The 24,907-nt window shown below is 33.7% G+C and overlaps 2 protein-coding genes across 5 annotated transcripts in view; one reads left to right on the forward strand and one right to left on the reverse strand.

The window, feature by feature from the left end:
* LOC150095386 (lysosomal Pro-X carboxypeptidase) overlaps nt 1-24,907 on the forward strand; it is a 276,707-nt gene that overhangs the window by 39,426 nt on the left and 212,374 nt on the right. The window contains exon 3 of the mRNA XM_090410434.1: nt 13,461-13,557. The gene's annotated coding sequence lies outside the window, so the exon portion shown is untranslated. The remainder of the gene's footprint in view (nt 1-13,460; nt 13,558-24,907) is intronic.
* The window catches only part of LOC150095388 (transcription factor RFX4-like), a 49,411-nt gene that overhangs the window by 19,990 nt on the left and 4,514 nt on the right, over nt 1-24,907 (reverse strand). For 3 of the 4 annotated variants that reach the window (XM_090410429.1, XM_090410428.1, XM_090410431.1), the window contains exons 1-11: nt 14,571-14,732; nt 13,765-13,795; nt 13,441-13,539; nt 13,056-13,133; nt 6,646-6,809; nt 3,364-3,464; nt 2,615-2,821; nt 2,433-2,527; nt 989-1,106; nt 585-728; nt 333-497 (exon numbers count right to left, since the gene is read on the reverse strand). In XM_090410429.1, coding sequence (XP_090266555.1) covers nt 333-497; nt 585-728; nt 989-1,106; nt 2,433-2,527; nt 2,615-2,821; nt 3,364-3,464; nt 6,646-6,809; nt 13,056-13,133; nt 13,441-13,539; nt 13,765-13,795; nt 14,571-14,626 — 1,258 coding nt within the window. In that variant the 5' untranslated portion in view covers nt 14,627-14,732. Of the gene's footprint in view, nt 1-332; nt 498-584; nt 729-988; nt 1,107-2,432; nt 2,528-2,614; nt 2,822-3,363; nt 3,465-6,645; nt 6,810-13,055; nt 13,134-13,440; nt 13,540-13,764; nt 13,796-14,570; nt 14,733-15,746; nt 15,766-21,386; nt 21,405-22,459; nt 22,538-22,729; nt 22,792-23,130; nt 23,255-24,907 lie in introns of those variants that run through there. The other variant, XM_090410432.1, reaches the window with a different exon arrangement.

Genomic DNA, 24,907 nt, shown 5'->3' on the forward strand with positions numbered 1-24,907 from the left:
ACTCTCCAAGTAAAAAACCTAGTTCTAACACCCTTGCTAACCACACTCTTGCCCAGTTTCCATGGATGGTCCCTAGTCCTCCCACCACCAGTCCTGTTCTGAAAAATATCCTCTGAATTAATCTTATAGAAACCTTTCAGTAATTTGAATGTCTCAATCATATCACCCCTTTTCCGCCTATCAACCAATTTCTGCAACCCACAAATCTTCAATCTGTTTTCATAAGGTTCATTTCATAAACCTGCTATTATCTTAGTCCCTCGCCTCTGGATCATCTTCACCTCCTCCCCATCAAGAAGAAAGTTAATCAAATAACTGAAATTACATCTTACCAACTGGCACATCTTCGCAAGTCCTTGGAGTAGTTGATGATGGAACTTCTTGAGCAGGGGGGCTTCCAGCAGTTTCTTCTGCTTCGCATTGATACTGTTCTGGCAGCACCACTCCTCCATACGCATGGTGATCCATGTCTAGTCCAAAAGGAACGTTGCAGTATTCTAAAGATAAGTAGAAGGAAATCGAATTATATTAAATTATTAAACTTCAACCATTTATTTTCTATAATGACTTCTAACATCACTTACCTCCAAGTGAGGAATCAGAGAACTGAGGAGGACTGTCTGAAGAAATGTTGATGAAGAATTCTTTCACCTGATCATCTGTATGAATGGTCTCCACCAGAAACAAGACGTAATCATCAAACATTAGACGTAGGAGATGGAAGGAACCTGAAATGAAAGCAAATGCCCTCTTCATATTTGTGCAGCCGTTAGATGCTTATTCTCGAGTTGACTAGCTTTGATTCGTTGTAACAAATATGCAAAAAAAGGTAGTCAATAATTCGCTTAGAGATAAACTGATAATCGACGCAGAAATTTATTAATTTATTATAATTCCATCACAATAACAAAACGCTTTTGAATATTTTTTAATGTAAATTCATGATGCTTAGAACTAGTTTACTGCAAAATAAAAAGTGAATATTTACCGAAACTGGGAGCACTGTGTAAGGTCATGTCCCGAATGATGTGAGTGCCAAATGCAGACCACATTAACAGAAACTGTCGGGCAAGTCTTCTTACAGATATCTTCCTTTTCAAACCGGGCTAGATGCAAAAGAAAAATATCATCGCCTTCCTAACGCCAAATGCTATTTATTGATCATTATTATAAACTAGCAAGCTAGAGATAAAATGCTAAGGATCAATTATATCTGCGATAGTTAATGCAATTAACGACCCACCAAGAAAGACTGATATTCTTCTCCGAATAAAACAGAACAGTTTAAGTAAACATGTACAACTTAAGAGTGTGGAATGTGTTTCAGTCACTGAAAAATATTCAATATAAGTACAAAACAGGGAATTACCGGACTAAACATTTTCCGTTGCTAATCGTATTATATATATGTGAACTTTGTTTGTGTGCGCAGGTTCATGTGTTCGTTAAAATGAATCGGGAGTCGCAATGTTCGTAAATAAATTACCAGATAAATCGCTTTTTGTCAAAAGTCCTTTTTAAATTTCAGTCTCCCCTGGCAGAATTCGAATCCTGGCCTTTCCAGCTGCGGGATTGTTTTCTTTCGAGGGAGCTGCAAACGCAATAAACTGAACAAGAAAAGATGAGTATAATGCAGATGTACAATTAGCAAACTCCGAAATTCAAATAAAAAAAGAAAGTGAACCAAAAATACTTTTGAGTCAATCACTTTAAAATATTAAAGATTTCATCAAATGAAAGTTATATATATACTTAAACAACAACAACAACAACAACAATAACAACAAAAAGTATGAGATTTAGCAACATAAAAAGATTTTTTTATTTCCTTGTTTCCTCAAAGAGAAAATCGATAAAAAAATACGTATTTGCGAAACAAATGTTTGGGACAATAGCGTAGTACAGCAGCACTGTATTGTGCTGCAGATTGAATTTATTCTCTCTCTCTCTCTCTCTCTCTCTCTCTCTCTCTCTTTCGCACACACCCACACACGCATTTAAATTTCTAAAGTAGAATATAATTATTCTTTTATTTGTGTTTAAACTAATAGATATAACAGTTTCGAGACAAATATATAAAAGTTATTGATATTTGATATTAAAATTGTTACAAAGCCATTGTCATCGTATTTAATTCATTGAGACATATGATATCACTTATATCAAATGGTAACACAGGAGTATTGCTCAAGTCGCTATCAGTAATAACGGCGACTTGTGCAATAAGAAAGCACGCTTTAAACGTTTTTCTCTTTTGTGAATAAAATTTACAAAGGCAAACTTCTGATTTAGATAATAAGCTGGACTGCCTTTACAGTTAATCTGTACAGGCGAGGGAGTTACTTAATCCAAAATGGATAATTAAGATTAAATATTCATGACAATTGTTCGAAACAAGTAATAAAAATCTTGAATTAATACAATCCACCTACCATGACTACACATTTGTTGACTAGAGCCTCTAGCCATTCTATGTAATTATCAATGGGAACTTCGTCTTCCAGAAGAGATTCAAAGTCTTTGGACACTAGAAAAAAAAAATGTTTTGTTGTAGTTTAATATACAAAACTCGTCAAAATGAAACTTAACTTAGTCTCATTGAATTTTTGCTTACATTTTAGAACTAATTCAAAAGTTACTCCAGTCTGGTTTTGCTCCATACTGTATAACGTTTCCCGACATATGGAATCCAGATCAATTTGTCTCCAGTCATGCAACATTTGGCCAGTAATGTCACTGTTGTGAACGACCATACGAGAAGCTTGGGCGAGATGATTAAGCGACATCTGGCGACGGAACACTTGAGCAAACCTTCTGGCCACTAAAAGCATTCCAAATAAAACTATTAATTGCATTAAAGATTAAATTGTGTGTGTGTGTGTGTGTGTGTGTGTGTGTGTGTGTGTGTGTGTGTGTGTGTGTGTGTGTGTGAAAATAATAATAATTTTAATAAACAATATGTATTTACAATTAAATAGATTACATAAATAAAGTGCACTGTAAGGTTGCATATTTCCAACATCTCTTCATGATAAAAGTAATCATGATGTTAGGACAGTAAATTACTTTGGAAGTTTTACATTGCATTGCGGTTATTTCTGTTATATTGGTCTAGTTATCAAATGACATCAAAGATGTCTTCTGATAACCAGTTGCAGGAGCTCTCACTCACTCACTAACGCGCGCGCGCGCGCGCGCACGCACGCACGCACGCACGCACACACACACACACACACACACACACACACACACACACACACACACACACACACACACACACACACACACACACACACGATAAAGCATGAAAACAATCGCCGAATAATGGAGTAATGGAGGCGCCTTCCAGTGATAGCTACTTACTTTCTAATTTCACCAGGCGTAAATTTTCTGGAAGATGGCCCAGAGCTACCCTCAGCCAGCAGTCAAGTTCTTGTACAAATTTTCTGATAATTTTGGTTAAGCTATTAGAAAACAAATGAAAACAAAAGCATGAACAGAAATGGCTAACAAGCTATAACATTTGATAATTTTAAGTCTTGTCAATGTCGAATTTACACTTTGACAACACAGGCAATTCTCTACTGTAGCAATTAGGAAACGAGCCAGATATCTAAATTTTCTTTTTAAATACTTTTAACTAATACATTTTTTATTCGATGGCTTCCACCAATGAAACATCAATAAAGATCGAAACCGGTCTGGGTAGTGAACCGTTCCATAATGTTTTTTCATTATGGGACAGTGAGGCAATTGATGTGAAGCCAATAGCCTCCATGTACAAGGTGGACTGGTCGTGAAGATACTTCATGCTTACGCCTTAAACAATGTTATGAGGGTGAGCCAGTGAAACAATGGCTTTCTTTATACCGTAGGTTACTTTTATATCGAACCCTCGCCCAGTATGCGGGAGAGGAGGTGAAATTGCAGAATTATATTGATAGACTAGATAGATAAGAAGTTGATGAAATTACATATACTCGACCCCGACCTTCCTTTTCACACGTAAATATTTGTGTCTTCGTAGTTCTTTTTTCTTTTCTTTTCTTTTCTTATTTATTTATTTATTTATTTATTTTGGAACAGTAGATTTTGTAGTATGGATCCAGTGTTATGTTACATATATCGGCGATGGGGCATGTTGTAAGTCAGGCATTTCTTTTGTGGGCCTTAAGTTTCTTGCATGCTGTAAGAATATAATCTTTCAGGCTTGTGTTATTTAAACGAGCAATAATTGATGCTGTGTTTACGTTGTCGTTCGTTGATGGAAGTGATATTTGTTGCTTTCACCGGAGTACCTGCTGCAAAACATCCTGCGGCATTTGAACGTGACTTTGACTGATCAGTAACCCTCCTTATAGGGATACTGTAGTCAGCAGGGAGTCCGCTCGCAAATATAGTCGAGAGCAGGTTGTTGTATCTCTCTACAAGATAGCTGCTAACTCTAGCCGAGACTTTTACGCACCAGAATGACGAGTTATTTTACCTTATGATTGATTGAATATATCCGCAATCAGATAACTTAATTTGCATTTAACCTTGTCTGTTGCATTTATGTTGAAAAAACCTGGGTCCGAAACCCGTCTACATTTCAACTTAAGGTGAGTTAGCTGGTCTCATATGAAGTGGTAGGAAGTGTTTTTCATCTCCTAAATAGGCAAAAATGGCTGGGAAAGCACCTGCAGTTTAAGCAAAGAATATGTTATATATTTAGGCATCATAAAATTATAGTTACGGAAGTCAGTCTGGATAGGGCTTCTTCCTATAAGTGCTATGGATTATTAAGCGATTATTCTAAAAATTACAAGAAATAACATTGATATTGCGAGTTGCTGACGACTTATGCTGCTACTACTACTACTACTACTACTACTACTACTAATAATAATAATATGGCTTGCGGTACACTAGCAAGAAGTAAGCAGATGGACTATTTCGCTATGTTATCAAGAAAAACCGCAGAAAGCTATCAGGACACCAATTCAGTCTTTAGTATTCTGCAAGAAATGTGTACCTTCTTTGTAGACTCAATGCTTCGGTGGAAAATTCTTCATTGATATATTAAACCTAAATCCAAAGTTATTAATTACTTGTAACACAATGGCCAGTTCGAGATGCTTCCAAAATTTGCGCCTCCAACAACTGAAAATCGATTCATCAGAAAAAGCTAGTATACGATGTGGAGTTCGTGGTCGGATATTATTTAGACCACGTGGAAACTGTCTTCATGTACAGTTTTTGAAATATAATAGTGGAGAAGTAAGTATTGGGGTGGGGGAGAATAAAAGTCTTCAAAGTGTTAGTACCGATATCAGATGGTAGTAGAATTGGTTTTGTTACTGAGTTGGTTTCAAATATATGCACGAATGAGTTGATAATTTTGAAGCTTATCAGCTATTTGGAGTTATGACCGAAGCAACTAAGGCTATTAGGACAGTGTATAAGTCTTAATTGCATGTATTTTTCTGGCGGTTTGTCTGTTTTTTCTCCCTTTTTTTGGGAGGGGGGGGGCTTTCCAAGTCATTATGCGACTAGCTAACTAACTAACCTTCACCCAAAAACCCTTATAAAGGCTCTTCGTGTCCTAGACGGGATTCGAACCCATGTCTTTGTAACCTAAGGGCGTTATCAAACCGACTGAGCTACGGAGACTCAAAGTTGAAGTATACTCCCCGCAGTTTCTATTGTTCGGATTACGTTCAAAGTAAAATCAACTGTTTTTCCTCCAAAAGAGCAGGCAGATCGATTTGAGAACACACAGTTACAAGTTAAGATATATATTTATATGTGAGTGGAGCTGGGATGTATTGAGGAGTGAAGTGGAGTCGAGTCGGTAGTGCATCCTCCTGAGATCAGATCCTAGAACTCCACTGAGGTACCGAATAATAATAAAGAAAAATAAAACGATTCTTTGATTTTATGAAGAGCCGTAAAATCGAAATGAGCGGAGGAAAAAATTTTCTGGCTCATAGTTTTCTTCTGATTGGATACATTGAAGTCTGAATTAAAAGAAAATACGGTGAAGAATAGGAATCGTTCGTAAAGTTGTTCATCTCTGCATAAAATATGTACTGTCGAGTAGTCAGTAAAAGAATCAGTATCTGTTGTACTTAAAAGACATACTTGCATAAGAACACCATTAATTTCGGAATTACTAAGTTAACGGTTTTATACTAGTGTATAAAACCGTGTATAAATACATTCAATCTGCTATTCATATAACAGCCTCACACTACGAATCTTTTTGTGTATAGTAGCAGATAGTTAAGGGCTGAGTGGCCATTTTTTCAAATGAATTTAAAAAATATCTGTGATTACCCTTAGAGACTGAAAGGATTTATTATTTCCACTGAATTGTAATGGTCATCAATACGTTTTGTGACTCGTAAACCCACCACTTTCAGTAGTCCAAATGTGTTCCACAGTTGGATAAATAAAATGCTTATTAATGCATAATACATATCGAAGTAATTTTCGTTGAATATTTTGTCTAAGTTATGAATCGATAAGTGACGAAGTTGCACACTGAAAAGGTGCCTATGATTGTCTAAACGTAAATTCCGTGTCTCGATTTTTAATGAAACATTTCTTGGATCAGGCAGGCGAATTACTCTGCTAATTAACTACACTCAAAAATGTACTCACCTATCAGGAAGAGTTTGAAGGACAGAAGGTAGTAGTACGTTGGAAATTGCTTTGTATAGAATAGAATCGCAAACCCCCACTAGATTGACAAGTACGTTACTACTGAGAACAGATGCCAGGTGAGGAGGCATGCCTTGCCAGAAGTGTAGCAAGAAATTCTGCACCTAAGAAAAAAAGGAAAATAATACATCGGAATTTTAGATGACATTCAGATATTATCATAATATGTTCACAAAACTTCTATATAGGCCAGCTGAATAGCAACTTGTGTTTTTGTGTAGATGTCAAAGCTAATGCGCTAAACGGTAGCTTTAGTATTATTAATTTTATAAAACATATACTAGTGCTTAATGCAAAGCATATGGCATATCATCAAAATGTGGCTTCTTTTGATATTTCAATTTTTATTTATATTTTCTCGACTATCAAGCAAAAATATTACAGATGTGAGATAATATAGTTACTTAGAATATTAAATGCCATGAAATACGCTCATTTGCTAGTGTAGGGAGCAATTTTAATTGTTATTTGTACTGTAGATCAAATTCAATATTTATTATCATATTGTGACGAGCAGAATCTTTATATGGTCTTTTTTATTTTAAAATGAGTTAGCCGATCTCATATAAGGTATTAGGGTGTTTCCTCTTGGAAACTCAGGGTTTTCATCCCACATACAAGCAACTCGACCACAAAATACACAAAATGTATAGGCAGAAAATATTAGTGAGCGGTAGCTCGCGGTGTGCGCAGTTGGTGGACAATGACGTTTTGAGTAGTTGGTGGATAATGGCGTTGTGTGTAGAAGAATTAAATAGTGTTAGCAGTAGGCTGGATTAACTGATTGGTTTCAGATGAGTAGGAGTTAGGCAAGGATGCCTACTTTCTCCTCGCTTGTTTAGTATCTATGCTGAGTACATCATGCGTGTAGCATTATATGAGCTAGATATATCTTATATTATTAATTACCGAAAACGCGCTTTGTGGAAATCATCCAAGTTTAATTAAATGATAATCAATCAAAATATCGAAACATAACCTGAACGTACAAGTCAGATTTAAAATCGAAGTGTTCTTAATGTCAATACCGATACCAGAACCAGTGAAGTGTGCCCGGAGGAAAACCAACCTCACATCCTCAGTCCGAGAGTAGCTAATTCAGTACTGAAAAAGAACAACTGGCGCATGAAAAATCATCATTGCAGCTAAACCCATGCGCACAACACGAAATTCGTACCACGTGTAAGTTGGCATGTGTATATTCGCATCGTCTCCCTCACTTTCGTTTACAAACATTATTATTTTTACATGCATGATTATATACAAACTCATGATACCAGTATGTCATGTTCAACTGTTCTAAATCAGATAATCGTTATACATACGATTTTAATTAACATTTCTCCAGTCTTTATAGCTACCCAATTTTTTCTTAGATTTACATAAATTCCATTTTTTTCTTCAAGATATATATGTTTATTTGTAAGCTTCCTATAATAGTACAATATGTTGAACAATCATATGTATAACCTAAGAGCAACAGCTCATCGAGGTTACGATATGCATAAAGTTACAAAAATTTATGTAATGCATTTTCATTATATACACATATGTACATTCATATAATATACATATTACATATTATTATAATATAATTACATAATAAAATCGCAGATAAAATAAAACTTGTCATACAGAGAAAGTTGCATAACAATTAATTAGGAACAAAATAAAACAAAGCAGTTAAATAACATTTAAATTTTACATTTTACACATAAGACTGGATCTTTGAATACAGATATGCTAAAAACCAATAATTTATACAATTATTTTGAACAGAGCTTCCTCATTTCTGTGGGAAAATAAATACTCTTTGATTAGAGTTTTGTATTTGTTTGGGTTAGTTTCATTTCTTATTGTTAAAGGTAGTGTGTTGAATACTTTTGGCACTAAATAAGTATAATGTTTGTGTATTGCTTCTTTAATTTGCTTTAGGAACTAAATATTTTAGGCCCTTATGTCTACTAAGGAAAGTATGAATGAAAGTATGTATTTATGAAGGTCATTCCAGATATTTTCAAACCAAACAATAAAAACCTGACTTTTTTACTGCTTTATTTTCAGTTTACAAATTCATTTACAAATACAAATCACTAACGATCATATTGTATTTTTAAAAAGGAAAAATTTTTGTTTATTTATCAAAGCATATTTGTAAATGTTTTAGACTCGAACTCGGTCTTGACATATTTGTTAGACTCGGCCTCCGATTCATCGAGTCTCAAAACACCAGCTTGTCTCAGTTATGGCTGATAATCAAATCAGAGGAATCACCCGTTATTCGTTGAGTTCTACAAAAGTAGAACCTAGATGGACAATTTGGAAACGAACACTGTGCCAAAAAGGGTAGTATGCCCAAAAGCGAAAAAAAAAAGGTACAATGAAAACATTAGAATTTTATCATGGAATGTTAGAGGAATAAGCACATAAAAGTGAAGAACTGGAGAGAATACTAAAACAATGTGATGTAAAAATGGCTGCCATAACAGAAAAAAAAAAAAAAAAAAACAGGCGGAGGTGATTATATTCAGATATACAGTAGCATAAGAAATATGAAAGAACAAAAGCAGGAACTATACCAATGATATCTAACGTTCGAAAAAATAAAATAATTATATATAAATACTGGAATGATAGAATACTTGAATTACGAAAATATAAAGCAGAAACATGACAACATTCAGTGCTGATGCTCCATAAAAACATAAGAAAAATCTCACGAATTTCACAAAAAATTTCAACAAATAGTTAATAACACAGATAAGACTATATACTTATATTAAGTGATCTAGCAAAAATTACTGTATGGGAAATAATGGGGAGCCATATTAAAATAAGAATAGACTAGGGTTAATTGACTTCCTCTTATTCCATAATTTGAAAATAGCATATTTTTAATAGACATAATGAAGTACACAAATACACCTGGGAAGCAAGATGCCTTAAATATTATTGATTACGTAATAGGAAATAAAAAAAAAACTAATAACAAATATCCGGGTTTACAGACGTTTATATTTACACATGGATCATTATCTAGTTATTGGAAACATGCCAATACCTTGGCATGTTTCCAATAATTATTGATAATGGCTGAAGATTAAGACAAATAAAAAAACACAATAGAAAGTATATTTAAAATAAAATTACTACAGGAAGAAACTATTAGAAGGGAATTTACTGCATTTCAAAGAAAATTAGAAGAGTATTTACTAGAGCAGAGGTAAAATGAAAATTCCCAAATGAAATGAAAGAATGTATGGAATAAGCGGCAAATAGCAGCTTAGGAAGAAAGAAAAGGAAAAATAATGGCATAGGGAAATTGGCATCGGAAATTTGAACAAACATAGAAAAAAATAATTATTTAAAAAATGAAATAAAAGAGAAAAATAAAGCTTACAGAAAACGGTTATCTTCTATATAACGGCAAATAAACTAAATTATAAAGTTTCGAAAGAATGTCATAGCTGAAAGGAAAATTACAACCTTGTGTAGAGAAAACTGGAATAACTAAATAAAAAAAAAAAACTATAAAGGAACAGAGTTAAATATAATACGGTTATCAACATATAAAATCCTAAAGTACATGAGCAAAGAAATTCAATAACAAAATAATATAGACATCAGAAGTAAAAAGGAATTATTATTAAAAAAATTTAAAAGATAATGATTTTAATACTCCTATCATAATTAATAACAGTAACTAATTAGAAACCTAACATTAGATGAAAACTGCAATTCCAAATTATTCAAAATAAGTGGATATTGAATCCAACATTACTTCAAAGCCGAATAGAGAAACTACAAGAGTTTCATGCTGAATATAGAAATTATAAAAGTTTCGGCGGATCCAAGCGTAACCAAACCTTTCATGACAGGGGCAACTCGTAGTAAAGGTGGAGTAAGCTCTGATCACTATCCTTAGTATTTCCAATAATGTAAAACAGATCTCCTAACGGACATGTATGATGTTATACATTGTGGGGGGGGGGCTATCCAAACCGGTTTCGACCTTTGCTGAATGTTCAAGTACAGGTCAAACTCCAAAAACTCAGCGTTGTTTCCCTCAGTAATAGGCTCACCCTGCCACTGAGAAGAACTCTCAGAACCGGTTGGTTCTACACCGTGGCAGGCTCACCCCACCACCGAGCAGGGCCGCTCATTTGCTCATTCTCATCTGAGGGGTAACAGCAGCAGCCGTGCCTCAGTTAACTTCATGGGCTACAGTATTGCCATTCATTATACCCCCCCCCCCCACCACCACGACCTGGGTGACAGCAACAGCAGCGCCTCAGTTAAAACTTCATGGGCTACAGCATTGCCATTCATCACCCAAGCTTTCAACCAGTTTCGAACTTTGTTGAGGTCTCGTCAATGGGAGCTAGACTCAGATGTAAATACTCAGGTTGAAGTGATGCAGAACTTACACTTTACCATACGAGTTGTTAAAAAAGGTATCACATCACAAAAGGCACCAAGAATTACTGAAAAAGAGAGACAAAAGGCTTCACTTTGGCGATGCAAAATTGTCTCTCTATTAAGTGGATATTGAATCCAACATTACTTCAAAGCCGAATAGAGAGACTACAAGAGTTTCATGCCGAATATAGAAACTATAAAAGTTTCGGCGGATCAAGCGTAAGCAAACCTTTCATGACAGGGACAGTTTTCTGAAATTCTAATGAAAAAAAAAAAGCACTTGGAAGTTATGGTATACATATGGAATTACAATACGTTAGCTTGGAATTATATAAGAATCAAATAAATGTAGGAAACCAGGGACAGCTCCGTATGATTAGAAAATATCCACTACATTTCTTTATATTTAAAAAAAAATCAAAATGTTGAAATTATAGAAGAATAAGTGAGTACTGATTCAATCTTCACTTTAAAACATTTACTTAAAAATCAGAATTCCACTCCAAATACTCGTAGATTATGAAAAAGCCTTTGAGCTAGTAAAAAGAAACAAACTCTGGAATATTAATTAAATTTGAATTATCTTCTTAGCTAATGGAAGCATTTGGCATATAAGGAAAATAATATATATATATATATATATATATTTTTTTTTTTTTCAGAATTCATTTTAACTCGGTAGGAATATTATGAAAAAGCTTTAATGACTGATACCGAGAGAAAAAAAGATGACATGGTATATTTGAAAAGAGACTACTAGTTTACTAGTTTCGTTGAATAGATCAACATCTTCAGGTATCACAATCAAAGAAATATATAAAGAATTACAGAGACTTAAAATTGTAATAACAGAACAAGTACAAAAAAGACAATAGCGTGTTTGAAAACAAACAGCGAGCTTGAGTTCTCTTTGCCTTACATGCTCTCTTTCACCAAAACTGGCAAAAATTCTCAAGAAGTTTAACTTCATAATTTGCTTCACTACGCTCCCAAAACTTCGTTCAATACTTAGTAAACCTAAAAAGAAACATCTTCCAACTCAGTTTCCAGGAGCGTACAAGATTTTATGTGATTGTGGAAAGCCATACTATGGCCAGACTGCTAAATCCATCCTTCTACGTTTGGAAGAACACCGCAGAGATATCTTCTATAATAGAACCAGAGCCAGCACTCTCTCTAGCCACGTTCTCTTTTCAGTTAACTCAGACGAAGGCCGCCAACACATTGCGAACTGGACTCAAACTTCTAACATCCATGTTGCTATGATGAACTCGAGAGAAAGATTGTCGAATCTAGAAAAATTTCTCTAGATTCTTCTCATATCAATAGCAGCCTAAGTTTACATAACAAGCTCGCTGACGCACAAGTTGCCTCTGTTCAGTATTGGCGCACTCGCGACAGCGCGTAGTATACGATTGTTTGGAACTCAAGCTCGCTTTTTGTTTTCAAACACGCTATTGTCTTTTTTGTACTTGTTCTGTTATTACAATTTTAAGTCTCTGTAATTCTTTATATATTTCTTTGATTGTGATACCTGAAGATGTTGATCTATTCAACGAAACTAGTAAAGTAGTAGTATCTTTTCAAATATACCATGTCATCTTTTTTTCTCTCGGTATCAGTCATTAAAGATTTTTCATATATATAGAAAGAAATGTAGTTGTAAATCATACCGGAATAAAGGAATATATAATCAAATTACTGACTAAATATATTAACATATGCAGATGAGCAAATACTAGTTACTAATACAGAAGATGAACTATAATTAGCTCTATACGACCTCGACAGGAATTCATTCAAGAATAAATAATAATAAATACAAAAAATAAATAAATTGAAATGATAAATAAAAAAATAAACGAATTGAAATAATAAATAAATAAAAAATAAACGAATTGAAATAATAAATAAATAAAAAATAAACTTACTTCATCGAAACTTGCTCGAATTACAGTGTCCAGCACCCTCTGGCAGTGAGTTCGGTACATCATAAGAAATGTTGTTATCTAGAAACAGTAAATAAATTAAACCATTAAGAAATGCATAGAACGTTTTATTTATTAGGTTGTTGGATATATTGTTATACTTTCTTTTTTTTCCCCCCTGATACACATTAATTTAAAATTTTGTGCAAATAAGAAAGATATGTCTACCTCTTTCAGTCTATCTACATTACCTATGTGCCGAATATTCAGCATTTATTTGGAATTACAATATATCATTACATTACTTTTTTATATGCAAACATGAATAATGTATGAGATTTTATTTTAGGAGTTTTTGTTATATGTAAATATGTACAAGTTTTCTTACTTTTTCTAAATCAACTGTAGGGGGTAGATTCAGTTCTTTGATATTAGGAAACTCTGGAAGTACAGTTCCTACACGTGAGCGAGGAGAATAAAGGGGTATCTGCAGATAATATAATAGGTATGGCTTTATTATATGGATTATATCAAAGGTTTTTTTTTTATTATATAATTTCCGCTTAGAAAGAAATTTTAAGTTTAAAGTACTTCACAAAAATCATCTATCATGCGAAGTTGAAAGTGACAAAAAAAAAAATTACAAATAATCCATTCCGTTTTACTTTAATAATTTCTTAAAATTCTAAAGAAAAGTATGTAATTAACTTACTTGTTTAACGATTTCTCTTCTTGCATCACAACTGAAACAAAAGAATATTGTTAGTTTCTATGGTAATCTGGTGATAAATAACACTGGGAGTATAACTGATTCTTTATTTCTGAATATATAAGCCAACACAAAGATTTGAATGAAAATTAACCAGTTAACGTTGCTATCAGTGCAGCTCGAACAAGTGAATAAGAACCTTTTTTTGCTTGAATTTACCACTGAACTGGAAAATTAATAAAGAAAGGAAGGAAAGTATCCAAAAATAATGTTCTTAATGCCAATTTTTAACTTTTCTACAAAGTTAAAAACAGATGGTGATTTAAAACTTAACTTTAAATAATCACTCTCAATTTTTACCTTTGAAATTTATTTGGAGCGATTGGAGTGATTATTTAAACGGTGATTCTCAAACCAGGTTGAGCGTACCAAAATAGCAATTGAAAAGAATGAAACTTAAAAGAAAAAAATTAATGTTTAATAGTTATTTTCCATATGTAATTTTATTTTAATGTGTTCAGTTTATATATAAGGACATGATGCACGGAGTTTCTGTTATGTTTAAATGGTATAATTATTTTTCAAAAAGAAACAGGCAAAAAGTTTATAAGATTCACATGTGAAGATTAATAAAGGAATAAAAGTTTTTTTTTTTCAAAATAAATAAGTAATGAAAATATTCAAATATTTATCAATATAAAGCAGCGCTTAACTGACTCGCCATGTTATTAAAAATATCACTGAATCTTAAAATTGGCTGGAAAGTCCATGGAAATATTTACATGCCGATATGAAAGTATTTAACTTACTCAGTAATTCGTATCTGAAGTCCCATAGTGATTTTCCACTCCAATCTGCTTCCCATTATAAGACAAGCTCACCCAATTACTCGTGAACAAGCTCTTTCTCATAATTTCGCGTTCAGTCAAACCGTCTATTGCACTTTGAAAAACTATTCCATCCTCCATTATCAAATGGTGAACTCCTAACCCGAGAAACGGAACCCAACCGTGCATCGCTTTATGAGCCTTTAGTTAGGGATGGCCTAACCGCATCCTTTCTGCCGCATAGTCGTATCAATTTACGGTAAGGAGACGACAAACAATGTTTGGATGTTGCGAACCTCGAGACGCAAGAATTTAGAAGCGTAAGCGAACATGATGCCTTGCGAAAGATGCGTTCGATCACACTCACTCTGGAATGTGTCCAAGTGCCGAGTGCTCTTGCGTCTCTTAGCAACGTGCATCAGTCAGCGAGGGGGAGGGGAGAGGGGTAGCGCTTGAGCAACAGAAACGTGTCTCGCAATTGTTATAATGCACGAGGTTTGAAAGCCCATTGTTTTCATAAAGCACGCATTTTTTACTTGAGAGGAACTGGTGGGGGGAAAGGATGTTTGCATGTGGAGAAGGACATTTTTAATAACCAACTTCGGGTTTAAACGTGAATTGAATTCCTTTAAAACGAAACAGCAGAATAGATCACCGCTGATTCGAAACAGGCTAACCGAAAAAAAGAAAACTGAGTTTTTATTTCCGAAGATTGAAGAAAAAGAAAAATTCTAGACGGAAGAATAAAATAAAAGCATGTTTTACTTCAAAGATTCAGTTTACAAATGGATGCTACAGTTGTCAAATCATATAAAAGATCCACTGCCTCAAACAGGTAACAGTAATGTGACAAAGAACAATAAATGATGACAATGAACACTTTTTCCCCCCTGATTCTATTTCGAGGAAAATTAAGTCCTCTTTAACAGTTGTTCAAACGATCTTCTCTTCAGGAGCTATGGACATTTGTTAGACTCATCGTAGGGCATAAGTTTTTATAACGCTGATAAATATATTTTAAAAAGTACGCATAAGTGATTGGTATATAATTCTGTTTTAATATGACAATTGAATATTAATTCTTAATTGAAAAGTGCAAAGATAACGGCTTTTTTTTTTTTTTTTTTTTTTTTTTTTTTTTTTTTTGTAATGCATGACTTTCTTGGAAATCTCTTGTCTATCCTGTTCAAGATACTAAGAAATCGTAGCTCTGAAGACTGAAGCCGTATGGCTCTTTCTTTGGTAAATACTAAGAAACATCTATTACAAGTTTTTACAAAAAAAGAAAAAAAAAGGAAAACAAATTAGAAACAATTTAAACTATTGGGAATAATTAAAATCTGGCACGCACCCCCCCCCCACACACACACAAATTATTATTTTCTATTTAATCGTTCGATATCGCCGTGAACCCGTAACGCTTGTTATCTATAAACGAAACGTGATAGTTTAAAACTTATTTTAATCTATTTTTAAAACTTAATTGGTTTAAAAGTGAATTAAATATTTAAGGCTTAAAGATATTAATTAAGCTATTAATCGTTTAGGAATATTTTTTTTTAAATAGTAAGGACCTCACAGTGTGTTTCTTCACAATTTGATTTATTCGGATAATTTGCGCTTGTTTTGATTTGATAAAAGAAGGTGTAAAATTTTTCCATTTTTATATGTAATAACTAATGAAATAGATATTCACTTCAATAATTAATTTCCAACCATTCAAGCATCAAAATATCTTAACAGAAACAATGAAGTTAATGTGACTTACTATTATATTATTTACCAAATCCCCTCTTCTCAAACTAGAGAAAATTCCTTATTAGAAAATTTATAAGCGAATTTTAAGTTGTTCATCGGTGCTGATTTCATTTTGATTTACTTCACTGTTGAAATGTAAACGCATGCATCTGCTCCCAAGAATGTCTAAAATCTCTCTTGCAGTTTTCCTTATATTAAGAGATTTTCTTTCCAATAATTATGCGTTTTATATTGTCTCTGAGAGATGCACTTACACAAGCCAGGCATGGATATCAGACTAACCACATGCTAAGGTTTCTTATTTATTTAATTTTTTTACATTGTCCGGAAACCCTAGACTAGAGAGTAAACATCGAACTTTTTCGAGCAGTTTCAGGCCTCCAATAAGTGGGGCGCTGGTCTCACAGCGAGCGAAGAAATTCATCTTCTACCTAAAGACACTCACAAACATCCATACCTACGGTGGGATTCGAACGGTGCAGCCTGTACGTTGGAACGCGAGTGTGCGCGCTATCCACTTCGCCCAACCAGGCCATCAAAGGGTATACCCAATAAACGAATGGTATCTGTCATAAAAGAAGGTATAAACGAACTGATGTGAAGTCAAATTGTAAATAACACCTCAAACAGTTGAAGTTATACATAAAAACCACCCATGTTATTGACATTCAGAGATGAGAAAAATAGTACTTTAGGAACCTTTAAAACCAATACAATACAGTAGTGCTTTACCCAATTTAAGGGATATAGTAATTGGCACCTGGTGCTCAACTACAGAATGAAACACTCTAATTCATTATTCTCCATTCAACATTGTCTACAAAACAAAAAAAAAACAGGATTCCCGGATTTTCTAACTCCTTCCACTATACCATCTTGCTATACTGTAACTTATTAGAAATTCTAATTTTTTAATCTTTATGGTGGAATTGTCATGAAAAAGGAGGAAATGTCTAGTATGATAAGGGGCATATTATGAATAACGTCAATGACGGATCAATTATGAAAGAAAATAATTATCTTCTTATTTGCTATTAATGTTTTATTTATTTTTTATTGTACTAGAATTTAATTATCATACCCCATTATCATTATCAATCCTCCTATCGAAATCATTTTTGAAACTCTTAAATACTTTCAAAAAATAAAAATCATAACATACCATTTTAATTGATCGATATCACATTTAGCTGGAAACATAATTTTAAAAAAATTCTTTTTGTAATAAATTTCATATTCTTCCTATAGTTTTAGTAGGGCCTCAAAGTATCATTGGATTAGCTTTATGCCTAATGGTATTTGTATATAAATTGTGTGCGTATGTTTTCCTGGCCGGTTTCTCTGTTTTGCCGGATGAAAAATCCGGGTTTCCACTACCGTATGAAACCGACTAACTCACCTTTAGTTGAAAAACAACCCTTAAAAAGGTTCGCGTCCTAGATTGGATTTGAGCCTAGATCTTTCCACCCGAAGGGCATCGCGAAACCGAATGATTTGCTGAGGTTCAGTAAATTTTATCCGTCATTTGTTCAGTTTCACTGCTTGTAGAAGTCTGCGTATTGAAATTTCACTCACCTTGTTTACGTCATTTGAAGGGGAAAGCATAGTATGCCCTTATTAGTATAAATAAAATCCTTTGCCACATGGGTCTGTCTTTGTAGGGAGGACGTTTTTGAACGTTATTGCAATTCTAACGTTGAACGTTTTTTCAAGCTGAGCAGAATTAATCAGCTTCAGATTGAGATGAAAGAATTCTAGAAACTATAGCATTGACTTTTCCACTGATGCTTTGATATCATCCATCATTGCTACTATTAATCACCTCTTTATTCCAATTTTATTCTCTCTCTCTCTCTCTCTCTTTCTCTCGTATTCCCCCACCCACTTAATGCATTTAAAAAAAAAAGGGAAATGGTCGAAAGAAATCATAAAAAAGTTAGCATTGTAGTGACGCCATTCATTATTACAACGCTATTTGGTCTTAATAAATAAACGCTGTACTGCTGTACATAGTTTAGTTATTATCTGTTATAAAAGATAATATACACATGCATAATTTTATGTTTATTTTTCATCTAATTTTTTCCACTAAAAGGATCCAGATTAATCCGAAATTTTGATATTCCACAAATATTAGCAGATTCTAAATTTGGTATCAATATCAAATTTCATGAAACATAAAATTCTCCGCAGTAGAAACATAAATACAAACAAACGAAGTTTATTTTTTAAACAATTAGACATACTACAAACTAAGTTTGTAGTATGTCTAATTGTTTTAATCTTTTAAATTAAAAACGGTTATACTTAATTGAGACGACTCGACAATTTTAATAGAGATCCGAAATACCAAATTAAACAAAATCCGTACCAGAGCGAAATTTCTATATGAACATAAAAGGCATATTTTAATCTAAAAGACGCTCAGGCCTCAAAGAAAGGCCTGAGCGTCTTTTAAATTAACGAGACTTTTTTAGACAACAATTTCAGGTGAAGACAATCAGAGGCATTTTTTTGCGAAATACTTAAAATAACCAAAAGAAAATTTCGGAAAGTGATTTTATATATATATTACAAAGTAGACGCTTACGCGACCACTTTTCATGATGGTAGTACCGCCCAACGAATGGCTTTTTATAGTATATGTAATGCCAGAGGCGTACTAAGGATTAGAGAATCCTTATCTGGTATTTTTCTTTCTTTGTACGGTAGAGAATCAAACATACAAGATTCGAAGAAGACCATAACTGAATTCGAACCCTCATTCTTTAAGCAGCAAAGCAGAGACGCTATTCACTCGGCTGTTGCTTGCAAAACTCATTTCGAATTAATTTTTTTAGTACATCTTTCCTTCTTTATTTTTTTCACTCCCCGAACTACATAATGCATTCTGTTTTGCATTGAATTGATCGTCAACTTGCAAGGAGCTAATCACCAATATCAATTAAATGAAATCGCGTTGGTTGTAGAGGCTTCTTAAGTCAGAAAATATGTACGCAAGAACGAAAATGACCTACTGTCAGAAACAGCAAAGTAATTCTGATTCGTCAATACGAATTTAATCTTGTTTTCCATATTTTCGCAAATACGAAGCGTAATGGTTTATTTAATGATCATGCAAAAACTGTTCCAACAAATATTCAAAGATTGTAAACTTACAATAGAATTCAAGTCTTAAAAAAAAAAATACATTTCACAAACTCTTTGTAGTTATCGAATTATGGTTATAGAATTATGCTTCCTGTGCTTACGAAATATGCATGACGAATGGTAAGACTTTTCGGAAGCGCATAATATCCGTGAGAAGCTCTTTTTAAATATATGTATTGTCAAGAATAAATCTAAACTTGATTTGATAATGAAAGAATGAAGAATTACCTCTGCTTTATTACTTTAGTATCTTCAACTTCTTTGCTGTTATTCTTCTCTTCAATAGAATAAAAACACAAGTTGTAGGAATATGCTTATTGTTTCTTGCTTTATGACATTAATATTCTGTTATTTGGAAACATCGTATAAGAATATATTCAGTAGGGCGTTCGTATCGTTATATGACCAGCCTCATCTTCAAAAGGAATTTTGCTTATTTGCCAAAACTCTTTTCTTGGCCTTCCTCTTTCTCTTCTGTCTCCAGTATTTCGTCTGCAGAGGGCAGAAGCATTGTTTGGTAACGCAGATGTCTAATTTGGCATCCAGCATCAGTTGACTTTTCTGTGTTTTATTAGAGGACTTTTTCAAGAATGATACTATTAGGAATGTGATATTCTCGTGTGTATCCTAATATTGATCGAAGGCATGTTGTCTCAAAGCTATTTATAATATTAACTGCGTGTTAATAAGTGATGTTCCATGTCTTGGAATCATGTGTAAATTATGGCTTCACTGATTCTTTGTACAGACGAATTTTGATGTTCGTGATGAGTTTGGATTTCCAAATATTAGTTAGGCTTTTATGGAATTAAAGAGATTTGTGCTTTCTTTTCACCATGTCAGTCAGAGTATCGACATAGGAACCAAGATACTGAAAATTCAACAAATAGACATTTGTTTTTATGCATGGCTCCCTATATTTATCGATATCTGTAGAAAATGATGCCACTGAAATGATTCATTAAATTTTCAAACCTTAGATTTGAAAATTTAAACCCAACGGTAACAAAAATCTGTTCTGTGGTAATATTGTTGCCAAAGCTGTTAACGCAACATCGTCTTTTGAATAGTTTATTTCCGATTGCGTCTTTACCTGAAATTGTTGTCCAGAAAACTCTCGTTAACTTGAATTATTATTTTTCCTTACTATTTATTCTAAGTAGGGATTCTGACTTTGCTGAGCTTTCGCCCCTAATCACTCTACTATGAAGATGCGCGTATACCAAAGCATTCAGTTAGAAAGCAGCCGTAAGACTATAATATGCTGGTAGGAGAAGAGCAAGGTATTCCTACCATCTGATGGTATAGTGGTGTTTATAAACTTGAAATTTTCCTATCCGACAGCTGGTTTATATAAACAATGTTTTTATTCCTTTTGTTCAAAGGTTCAAAAATATATATGCGCATATTCCTGTTAAGAAACGTAGTAAGATGTTGTAAGGGTGACTTTTTTTTTTTTTGTTGTTGTTGTTGTTGTTGTAAGCTGTATTCAGTAGAAGTGACATTCGGACATTTTGCGCCGTTTAAACTCCCCCACTGGAATTTCCAGTTTTACTGTCTATTCAACGGAAAATAGTATGTGCAAAATTGTTTTCCAGTCCTATAATAATAATAATAATAATAATAAATGGCTTACGCTCCATCTATTATTATTATTATTGCACAATAACCTCCATGGAGTCCAAAAACTCATCGCATGAGATCCAGACTATCCACACCTTATCTAGCAACTCATTCCATTCATTTACCACTCTCCAAGAAAAATTTTAGTACTCACACCTTTGCTAACCACACTCTTTCTTAATTTTCAGCGATGACTCTTTGTTCTGCTCTTTATAATCAAGCTGTGAAAAATTTCTTCTGCATCAGTTTTGTAATCCTTTTAGTAACTTAAAAGTTTCTATCATACTGGGATATGATAAAAACGTTTAAGCTACTTTTCCGGCTATCAACCAACTTTGCAAATCCTCTATCTGTCCTCATAAAAAGCGTTTCACAGATCACTCACCGTCTTGGTCACTGTCTTCTGGATTCCCTCCACCACTTCCTCCCTCCTAAGAAACTAAGGTGACCAGACCTCTTCACAGGAATCTAGATGGTTGCCGAAATAACTTTAATAAAGAGCTGATTTCTGCTTGTTTAGTGTGTTCTTCAATAACTAAGTAATTTTATGCGCTACCTCAGCCACTTTTGTACTGTCTTCTGAACCTCAACTTCCTATCCGGCAACATCCTTAAATCCTTAGCTCCATTTTCCTCGAGTACAGTTCCATCATTGCAGTGCTCAGCTTGCAAACTATTCATCCCAAACTGCGTAACTTTACTTTTCCACATTAAACTGGTACTCTCCTCGTTATCTCTTGCCGATACTTGCATTCTACTTAAATAATCCTTTTCAAGTTCTTTACATCTACTTGATTAACTATTACACTACCCAATTCTGCATCCACAGCAAACGACTGCTTCTTTCCCTTCAGTTCATTTCATGTATCGTTTATTTAAATTAAACAGCAGTAATGCAAGCGTAGAGTCCTCCAGCAGACCTCTTGTTACCTGCTTTCTCTTTAATTCTGTTCTTCTACAAAGATTTTTACGGTTATCAAGCCACTATTGCATCCATATCACCAACTTCACACCACTCCTGTTTCATGTCAAATGTATTAAATTTTCTTAAACACGCATTTATATTAGTTACTGGGATCCAAGAACACTATGGAAGATAAAATTTAGTAGTTCTTAGTTCAAGGATTGTGCGTGCGTGCGTGTGTGTGTGTGTGTGTGTGTGTGTGTGTGTGTGTGTGTGTGTGTGTGTGTGTGTGTGTGTGTGTGTGTGTGTGTGTGTGTGTGTGTGTGCGCGCGCGTGCGTGCGTGTGCGTGTGTGCGTGTGTGTGCGTGCGCGCGTGTGTATTATCAAAATTTGTTATAACTGCAAGCTAAATAATAATAATAATAATATACACTTACCTCGTGGCTCCTTTCTTTGAAAAAGATATCTGAAAATAAGGAGAAGCTTCTCTGACAGCAATTCCATAGTAGTGGTAACTAATTGGGGGGGGGGGAGGAAAAAGAAAAAATACAGCTCGAGATTTATCTAATACTAAGCCAAATCTGATAACCTTACCTTTATAAATCCAATTATTACAAACATTAGGCACGTAACGGCAAAATTTCAATCCCATTGACAAAGTGCAAAATAAGACTTTCTCTAATATAAGGAACAAAATGACGACTTACCGAGACTGTCCTCGAGTTCCAAGGCGGCGTGTTGTTATCTGTGGGAACTGCTGTCTTATAATCTGCCGATAAGCAAAAACAGAATTTCCACTTTTCAGCAATATTTCACTTTCGGTGAATATTTATTAACCACCAATAATACTAAATTATGCAATTTTATTTTATTTTTTATTTATTTATCTTTTCGCGTCTCAGTCGACTTCTTGTATGTTATTCAGTTTCGGAATTTAGCATCACCTTGCATTCTTAATTTTTGTGATATCGAATTTATTTAAGTAATTTGTAAATTTTATTCAAAACTTTCCAAGTGAATCTGGGATGATGACGTAGAAGTAAGATGTTTTACATGTGGAAACATTTAACACACACGCGCACACGCGTGTGCGCGCATAGTAACTTACCTTTCCGAAACTAGCGGCGTTCACTGGCTGCATGCTGTTTTTAGCACAGAAATCAACGTAGTGAGTGTAAAGTGTACTGCGAGGTATGCACACTCCATCGGCTACTTCATAATTCTCTTCCAACCTAAAAGAAAAAGAAATAAAGCTGAGAATAACTCGGATTACGCGTATTGGTTTATGGACTAAATATAAGAGTTAGTTACGGAACTGCCAAGTTGTTGAGACTAAGAATTTTTAACAACTTTCAAGTATTTTCATTACTTTCAAGTAAACATTACTTCCAAGTAAACATTACTTCCAAGTATTTTCATATTCTATCTCTCTCTGGTTTCTTATATTTGCTATTAAGACTTTAATGGGAGCAGAACTGCATGACTTTGGTTAAACGGCAACAATTTATTTTCCTTCAGTTTTGCAATGTAGAATTTATGAGCATTAAGTTTGTGATGACGTTGATTTCTTCTTATTCTAAGAAACTAGGACTGAGAATGCGGAGTAGAATAACTTCTTTGAGAATTTTAATGCAGATTCTTTTTTTAAATATATGCAACTGCTGTTTTGTTTGATTTTTGAAAAGTCCATGGATGCAACCCTACTTTTCCTTACTTTTACAAAACTTTAAAGATAAACAATTGATGTTCTTGTTTTGGGACTGCAGTGTTTGTAGCTGGTAGAGAGGCAACGAAAGACCATAAGGATAGTGGATGCTTGTGAAGTGCATACTAAAACTAGGGATCCCATTTTTTGAAAACAAAAAACCGGGACACAATAAATTTTGTAGAATTACGGGTTAAGAGAAATAAATTTTATTCGTTAACATTATGTATTTAAAAAAAAAAAATTAAATATTTATTTGAATTTTAATTTGATTTATTAATGTAGATAACATAAATGTTTATACATACGTCAAATAAATAGAATTCTAATAACAACACTTAAACACAGATGACAATACCCAAACACGTAACACTTAAATCAAACATTAATAAGCATATGAAATATAAAGACATAGAATAAAGATATAAAATGTTAATATGCCAATAAAACGGAAACTACAATGTAAATACAATAAAATATAAAATATAAACAACACGAGCCTTATGCGTATTGTGTAGATGCATAATATCTGAAATTATATGAAAAATAAATTAATTTAATTAATTTAATTTAATAATTTAATAATACAATATTCACAATTAATACGAGAACGCAAGAATACGAAATGAACAGTTCAAAACTAGGTTATATCACATACCCTGTAAAAGATATAAAAACAATTTAGCGCCTGATGCGTGAAGCTTAGTTCGCATAGCTTACGATTCCGAAACATTTCGGACCGTCGGATGACGGTTCGAAATGTTTCTCATTGGTTGAATGAAAATGAACTATCGTGGCGCGTTAATATTCAAAAACATGTCGGACCGTCGGATATCGTACGCTATGCGAACTAAGCTTGAGACAAAAGATTGCTAAAAATTTACGGCCGACCAGACGAACGAAATAGATGCCGTGGTTACGATTAGTTAAACATTCCCTCATTCTGACATTCTTTTCTCCGGCTGAATGAAATGTATGGAACTAAATCGTTTTCCCAAAATTCTAACATTCTGGTAATTCATCGAACTACAAAATAAACATGTCTCTGCTTTTTGTTTTGTAAACATACATTTTTAAAAGCACCCAAAAATATTACGACTTGTACTTACTGAATTAGAAATGTTAATATTTTTATATTCTAAAAAGTCCGGGATATTTAGCGCCCCGAACTAAACATATC

Source organism: Typopeltis vanoorti, chromosome 20 (genome assembly GCF_054136105.1).
Source record: "Typopeltis vanoorti isolate ZY-2024b chromosome 20, IOZ_Tvanoo_1.0, whole genome shotgun sequence".
Classification (NCBI taxonomy): Eukaryota; Metazoa; Arthropoda; class Arachnida; order Uropygi; family Thelyphonidae; genus Typopeltis; species Typopeltis vanoorti.